The sequence below is a fragment of the Thunnus thynnus genome, chromosome 8, assembly GCF_963924715.1.
Source record: "Thunnus thynnus chromosome 8, fThuThy2.1, whole genome shotgun sequence".
Classification (NCBI taxonomy): Eukaryota; Metazoa; Chordata; class Actinopteri; order Scombriformes; family Scombridae; genus Thunnus; species Thunnus thynnus.
Genome location: NC_089524.1, coordinates 2,500,114 through 2,508,304, shown reverse-complemented (window position 1 = coordinate 2,508,304; position 8,191 = coordinate 2,500,114). Strand labels below are relative to the sequence as shown.

The following is an 8,191-nucleotide window of genomic DNA, read 5'->3' as shown; positions in this document are numbered from 1 at the left end:
GGACAAACGGTGGTCACTTTCTCTCTCTCTCCTCTCTCTCTTCAGCTTCAACCTCCCGACTAATTAAAAAAGCTGCTTTTTAACGGCCTCTGCTTCAGACGGCCAGATGTGACCGGAGCGCTGTAAAAAAAATCTCAAAGCGTTTTACAGAAACACTTACTAGCACCTTAAAAAAAAAAAACGACTTGAAAAAGCGACGGGAGTCCTAAAGTAAATTCCCCCCCCCCCCATCTCCCCACCACCACAAGCTGCAGTCCTGCAGATAACTAATTATCTAAAAGCTGAAACAATAAAGACAACACACAAGAGGAAAATATACTCTTTAAAAGTTTATTTTAGTAAAATATCATACTGTAGTGTTGATCTAAACATCACCCTTTTAAATAAAGACATCTTCTCCATCAGCTCTACAGACTTTGGTCAGGCCCACACACACATACATATATACATATACATATATATATAGAGAGAGAGAGAGAGAGAGAGAGATTAACATCATATATTAATTTCGACACATGATTCCAACGTGCAGCGAGAGAAACTCTGCAGCTGAAAGCATCCGTACATGAACAGATATGGTCTTACCCTTCAGGAGGCTCCTCAGTGAAACACAAGCTCAGAGCCAGCGAACATGTTCATCTACAGACACATCAGACACGGCTTTATGTTTTTGGAAATACACCCCCCCCCCCCTCCTCCTCCTCCTCCTCCATCCATCCATCCAGGAAGTAAACAGTACCCATCATTCAGTGTCGCCACAAAGAAAACAATCAAAAACATCTTTTTCAGAGATAATTCACCACATGTTGTTTTTTAAAGAAGTAGAAGAAGAAGAGCTCGTACTGAGGGGCTGACTATCATCTGAAATGTTTGAGAAATAAACATGTTTCCCCTTTTTTTCCTATAAAGAAAGAAAGAAAAGAAGCCAAAGTTCTGAAATGTTACATGTCGTCTAAACACGAGCAGCTGCGCGACATGAGAGAGAAGTTTTGATCCAAGTCGGTAACTATCTGATCAAAAAAATAATAATAATAATAATACGTACAAATATGAGGGAACATTTGATGGCGGTGGGCGTTCTCTGTGCTGCTAACCTGCAGCAGCCAAACACATGAGAGGGAGTGTAAAAGACACCTGGATCACGTTTTACAGCGTCCAAAAAAATACACAAATGTTATTTACATCCACAGCCGACGCTACACGCCAACACAGGAAGTCATAACTGCCATCTCGCTCTGACTTTAACCATCACGTTGCTGCTCACATGTTGGAACGGTGAGGTGATTGGTTTTTATCAACATAACGAGGAGAGCGAAAGGTTCAGACTATATCTGGAAAACGTTCACTTATCTCATTTGTTTTCCTACAACACGCTACGTAAAGCGTGACTGATGCTTTTAAGGTTCTGTTCAGACAACTGAGAGAACTCTGAAGGTTAAAGAAAGAGCTGCAGCTGACCGTTATATTGATTATGGATCAATCTTACAGTTAGTTTTCCAATTAATCATCTGTTTGGTTGATTAAACGTCAAAAAAACGATGAAAAATGTCGACTATCACAGTTTCTAGAGCCGTTAAACGGTCTGAATGGTCCATTAACCGTCTAATATTTGGCTTTTTTTGGACCAAAACGATTAATCAATTATCAAAAAAAAGTTGCAGCTCTGGTATGAATGTTGAATATTAAAAGTGTTTCAACATTTACAAACCACAACCTTTTCCCTCCTCCTCAACCGTAACCAGAACCACAAGCTGGACGCCATCATGTTCTGGTCTCCAGTGTTCCCACCATCCATCCATCCATCCATCCATCCGTCCATCCATCCATCCATCCATCCGTCCGTCCGTCCATCCATCCCGACGTCGGTGGAGTCCAGGCCACAATTACATTTTTCTCAAAGCGTATTAGACGTAATATATAAACTGTTCTTTCAGAAGACGGCGGTTTGAATCTACTTGTTTTGGTCCGAACCCAAATAATAAAAAGGTATTGTGGTTTGATTCTGAGCCCTAAGTGGGAGATATTTCATGTAGATGACAGTGTTAGTGGAATACATCAGCGTCAGTGCTTTCTATTCATCCTACAGAGATGAATGAATGTGTGATGATGTCCAGATATTTTACATAACGGTTGATGAATGAGTGTTTGAGCATCAGGAGGTCACAGTTTCAGTCTGAAGACAGTTTTCTAGTGTTTTACAGTCTTGTTCCGTCGTCGCTTCTTGTTGTTCTTGCTGGACGTCTCCTCCGCTCTCCTTCCTCTCCTTCCTCTCCTCCGTCTCTTCCTCTGCTGATCTACAGTCTTTGGTTGATTGCACTGTTTCCTCCTGATTCTCCACAACACCGTTTCTCTCCTCCTTCTCCTTCTGTCTCTCCAGCTCCTCCTCCTCCTCCTCCTCCTCGGTGGCCTGAAGCTGCAGCTGCTGCATCAGCTCCTCCAGTTTGTGAGCTTTACGCAGCTCGTTCTGCTGGATGATGGCACAGAGGTGCTCCGTCAGCTGCTCCTTCACCTCCGTCTTCTTGTGCAGGTCCAACTTGGCCATCACGTACTCGGCCTCCGCCTTCTCGTAGCGCTTTCTGGGACGAAAAACATGAAGAGAATCGAAAGGTTTAACTAAATACTCTGCTTTCTATCTCTAACTGTTCCTCTTTGTTTCATTTAGAGTATTTACTGTAACAAACCCAAACTCTCCTATCTGCAGTCCCTTCCTCGTTAGAAGTATTATGATCAACAACATATTATCTGCACCTGCTCTTCGTCAGAGTGTTTCAGTCAGACCTCTGCCTGCCTGAGAAAATCACAAACTGGTATAAAGTCCAGAATAACAGAGGGATTAATGAGGATCAGGTATCAAAACCTCAATTTCGGTGCCAATACAAATGCGTCTGTAGACTGAACAGTGAAGGCAGTCTCAGTTTTTTACTTCATTTTTAAAGAATACAGAATCAGTCGTCATCCGACGGGGTGGGGCAGAAAAATTCCAGGAAAGCTGAGAGGAGGCTTGAAAATAAAAAAAAACCTGCTGCGATAACTGAAGTGATGACTTATTCTATGATTAAACATGTTCCTGATTTCATTCAGAGTGTTATAAAGTTCCTGATTGTGTTCAAACAACACTTAACATTTCAGAACTTTTATTAAATAAAGTTATAAGTATTTTATTTTGGTAATTTTTTGATAGCTGAGACAGACGGGACGCTTCCTGCATGAGACTAAAGGTGTCAGAGCAGAATTAAACTGTAATTATACAGTTTGTGTCCTAACGACTCGGTTACCACGACACCCAAAAAAAGGATTTATAGGAAAACCATAATTATAATCCTGCAAGGAAGGAATCATATAAAGTATTATTTGGTACAGTAACTGCTCCAGTATTAAAAACCTTCAGAGCTGCAACTAATGATTATTGTCACTGTTAATTAGTCTGCAGATTATTTACTTCGTTAATTGATTTATGATTTGTTCTATAAAATGTCAGAAAATAGTGAAAAATGCCTAAAACATCAGTTACAATAAGATTCCTCACATTTAAGAGGAAGCAGAGAATATAAACTTAAAAAAAGACCTGAATGATTAATGAATTAATGAATTGATTGACAAACCTTCCAGGTTGATAATCTTATTATTTGTTGGTGGGATGACTTTGAGCTTCTTGTGTTAAATATAAAACATGTTTCTGTTTCTGTATCTTAAACTTATCGAAGTCTTTTGGCATCAGAAGTGAATATTTCTGGAGCCCAGCCCTTGTGAGGACAGATACGAGTCCTCCCACACCGTCTGAAAACGCTGAAACATTGTTCTAACGCTGAAAAAAACAGAACAGAACACCACATGCTGTTTGGAAACAATGCGGTAACAAACCAGATGATGTCAAACATTTCCAAAAGTCTAATTTCACCTCAGGGCTGGGAGGCGGGGGGGAGGCGGGGGGGGAGGGAGGGAGGAGGGGGGGTTTGTTGTACCTCAGCACGATCTCAACAATTGATTAAATCAACATAATCAGAAGAGAATCCAGAGTAACGAGCGGGTGAAGGTCAGGTTCCTCCTCTGCTTTACAAACATCTGTAACGATGAAGAACAGCACAACAGCCTCACACTGCTTCACACCGGCTGCTACTTTAACGCTGCGCTAACAGGAAATATATAAAAATATTATTTTTCCTGTTTTATACTCAGTAAATTCTGCAGCATTTTAGTTCATGAATCCTCTGTATGTTGATGTAAAGTTTGTGTCTGTTGTGCATTAAAAAAGTCTCCATGGATACTGGATGTGAGCTGCAGGGGGCAGCGTTTCCAGGGTTACCAACATGTACAGTAAATGTACATTAACCACAGTGATGTTTACTGTTTATCTGTTTATCTGTCAGGTGTTTAATGTGTCTGATGTGTCAGAGCAACACGCTGAAGCTCTCGTCTTAAATAAGAGACATTATAAAGAGCTTTCATTATTATTATTATTATTATTATTATCATTATTATTATTATTATTATTATTATTATTGTTCAGCTTTGGGTAAAGACTCAGTTTGGCTCATTCATCAGATGTGTGACAGAACTTCTCAGCTAAACTAATTATTAAAAACACTTCTCATTATAATGCAGCACAAACTAAAGTCTCCTAAATGAGCAAACAGTTGACTCAACGTCCCTTTGAAACATTTTCAACCCAAATTAAACATCAGAACCTTCATGAAGGTCGGATTGATTGCAGAGATGTTTTATTAGACTGATAATAACCTGTACAAGTGTCTTCTTCTTTATTTCAATATCAGTTTATTGGAAGATTTAAACATTGTTGTTACCTGACATTCTGCAGACATATGATGTGAGGCTGTAATGAACGATTACTTTCACTAACGAGTCACTTGTCTGTTATTTTCTTAATTAATTGATCGGTTGTTTGGTGATAAACATGGATCACTGTTTCCCACATCCATCCTTAAATGTTTCGTTTTGTTCCCACCAACAGTCAGTTTACTGTCACAGAGGACTACAGAAACCAGAGACTGTTTATATCTGAGAAGCTGGAAAAAGAACATTTGGATTTTTTTTTTTTTAATGACTAAAAAGAGTTGGCGATTCGTTCCCACTAATTTATAAATCATCTAGTCGCTGCAGCTCTAACATGACGTTATAAGTGGCTGTGTGTTTGTGTGTGTTTCTGGAGTCTTTTTGACATTTGACATACAGCTGTGTCTTGTAACTTCATGCAGGTTTGGGGCCAAAACTCGCCTGGCAAAACGTACTCGTACATGATGGGGCCAAAAAGCAGGGAGGGGAGGGTGGAGGGAGGGGGGGGGCAGTGGGGGTGGAGCTGTAAACATAAACTGATGAAGCTGGCCTGGCTGGAAGGATAACAATAACACATCCAACATACATATCCAACATTTTTACTGCTCTTAACTTGTGTCACTGTCCTCACTCCAGTCAGACAGCATCTCTCTCTCTTTGTTTCACCTGCTGCTATAAATCAAGACTAACAAACACTATTCCCTCCTCCTCTCTTAAACCGGCTGGATCACAACTTCATGAGCCAAAGTTCAATCAGATTAAACTCTGGGAAAAATGAATGAGGCGGCTCAGTTTGCCAATGAGAAGCAGAACCTGGTCTGACTGTTTCTGACACAGAAATAAAGCAGCAAACATGTACAGCTGCTCGTTCATTCATTCACAATAATATAACATTACATCTCTACCTGGCGCTGCTGTATTCCCAGCTGGCCTGTTCGATCTTTCCTCTCAGGATGCCGATATCGTTAGACACCATGTCATCCAGGGCCTGCAGCTCCTTCTGGATCCTCTTCAGCTTCACCGCTTCCGCTTGAGTCTGTTTGGACCTGCGGAGGAGGAGGAGGAGGAGGAGGAGGATCGAATCTGTGAGACTACAAAGCTTTAAGACGAGGCTCGTGTTGAGAGTTTTGGATGTCGGTCCACTAGTGACGATCGACGTGTTACTCACACTTACTTTTCAGCGATAGTTTTAGTGAGCAGAGCTTTCTTGCGTTTATTCCTCTCTTCGATTATCTTCTGCTCCTGCTGCAGTTGTTCCAGACGCGTTTTCTCCCGTCTGTGTTCAAACACAAAGCGGATTAAATATCTACTATAAAGACTGCTCAAATCATATTTCAAGGTATTTTTTATTGTCACATAAGCACAATAACATAGCAGTCAACTGCACCAACACCTGCATCTACTAGTCATAATAACAAGAAATTAATAAATATATAATAAAAGCAGAAAAAAAGAGACCGAGGTCACAGACGGGCCCAGTGCTGGAAGAAGTACTCACATCCTTTTCTTAAGTAAAAGTACCAATAAAACAATGTAAAAATACTTCATTACGAGTAAAAGTCCTGCATGAAAAACATCCTACTACAGTAAAAGTACATAAGTATTATGAGCTTGATGTAGTTAAAGTATTGCAGTAAAAGTACATAAGTATTATGAGCTTGATGTAGTTAAAGTATTGCAGTAAAAGTAGTGGTTTGGTCCCTCTGACTGATATATTATTATATATGACATCATTAGATTATTAATAGTGAAGCATCAGTGTTAGAGCAGCATGTTACTGTTGTAGCTGCTGGAGGTGGAGCTAGTTTACACTACTTTATATACAGTTAGCTAGTTTAGTCCAGTGGTTCCCAACCTAGGGGTCGAGGCCCCTCCAAAGGGTCAGCAGATAAATCTGAGGGGTCGTGAGATGATTAATGGGAGAGGAAAGAAGAAGGTTGGTTTCATCTTTAACAATGTGTTGTATTTTAAAAGCTTGTTATATTATCCATTGTGTCAAACCTTCATCTGAAAAGTAACTAAAGCTGTCAAATAAATGTAGTGGAGTAGAAAGTACAATATTTCCCTCTGAAATGTCAAAAGTAGCATCACATGGAAATACTCAAGTACAAGTACCTCAAAATTGTATATTATTACAGTACTTGAGTAAATGTACTTAGTTACTTTAGGAAACAAGGTGACAGGGAGAACAGCAGCCAACAGTTCTTAACTTTAACAGTAGATATGAACAACAAATGTCATCTCTACAGTGTGTAATTACGATAATAAAATGATACTAACAGTTCCACCTCTTGTTTCTCCAACTCTTTGACAGCCGGGCTCTCCTCCTCTGCAGCGGGCTTTCCTTCGCTGCTCTTCTGCAGCACCTCCAGCTTAACCGCCGGAGCTGCTGTAGCTGCTGCCGGAGCTGCTGCTGCTGCTGCCGGAGCTGCTGGAGCTGGAGCTGGAGCTGGAGCTGGAGCTACGAGCCGAAGTTCATTCTGCGGCGGCGGTTTGCTGAGCTGCTGCTCCGGCGGAAGGCCGGGAGACGCGGCCAGCTGCAGGGCCTTCTCCCGCTGTAGCTGCTGCCGACTCCGGTTGGCTGGAGCCGGTTTGCGACCGCGGGCTGCCGCTGAGTCTGGAAATACATTCGGGTATGATTACACAGATATAAGCTGAGTAACAAACGTCAACCGCAGCCTTGAGAGAGACAACAAGAGTCAGACTTATTCACGTAACGGTAAGAAATGTTAACTTGTTACCTTTCTGCTGCAACCTCCGCAGCTCCGCGTCAGAAAAACCAGCCCAGCCGCTCATTCTACGACTTCAAACTTAAACTTCCCCAAACAAGAACGCTAAAATGAAACATATAGGGACGGTTTTGAACGCTGTCTTCACAAACAAATCATCATAAAAGTGAAAAAAATCACGAAAAAACTCTATGAAGCTCTGAACGCCGCCGCCATCTATGTTTATTAATGCCACGTAAAGGACCCCTGAGAAGGACCGGTGAAGCGGAAGTTACAGATATTGCCTGAATAAAAAAACAAACACGAACATGAAATCTAAAAGAGAGAGTATTATATTTCAATCTATCATCTCAACAGATATTTCCTCTAAAAAATGCCAATTATATTTTAACGTTATTTATTATATTTTTTAAATTATTAAATGATAATACAGAAGGCATAGTTACCGTATGCTATATATCCGCTCCATAAATATCTTCTGAAAGTCAGAGTTAACTTAATGGTGTGGTAATTGTGGTTTTTGATTTTGGTTTTATGGTATTTGACCAGATAAGATCAGATAATTATTTCAAGTTAAATCTTACATTCATTCATTTGTAATGAAGTCTGTCCACAGTCCACGTACTAATGAGAGATTACAATCAGCCTGCTGTGAGTCAACTAATTTCAGA

At 40.6% G+C, this 8,191-nt stretch overlaps 1 protein-coding gene across 1 annotated transcript; it reads right to left on the bottom strand.

The window, feature by feature from the left end:
- Positions 1-314: 314 nt before the first annotated feature.
- Positions 315-7,774, bottom strand: gorab (golgin, rab6-interacting). The gene is made up of 5 exons (XM_067596114.1): positions 7,533-7,774; positions 7,072-7,408; positions 5,966-6,067; positions 5,697-5,837; positions 315-2,576 (listed from the first exon to the last, which is right to left on the bottom strand). The coding sequence occupies exons 1-5, from the start codon at positions 7,585-7,587 to the stop codon at positions 2,153-2,155; spliced, it is 1,059 nt and encodes a 352-aa protein (XP_067452215.1). The 5' UTR covers positions 7,588-7,774; the 3' UTR covers positions 315-2,152.
- Between the last annotated feature and the right edge of the window lie 417 nt (positions 7,775-8,191).

Excerpts from the sequence above, each read along its gene's own strand:
- gorab (XM_067596114.1), bottom strand. The coding sequence starts at position 7,587 with ATGAGCGGCTGGGCTGGTTTTTCTGACGCGGAGCTGCGGAGGTTGCAG. Across the intron at positions 7,409-7,532 it reads GCGGAGGTTGCAGCAGAAAG|ACTCAGCGGCAGCCCGCGGT; the intron begins GTAACAAGTTAA and ends ATGTATTTCCAG. Across the intron at positions 5,838-5,965 it reads ACTAAAACTATCGCTGAAAA|GTCCAAACAGACTCAAGCGG; the intron begins GTAAGTGTGAGT and ends CCTCCTCCGCAG.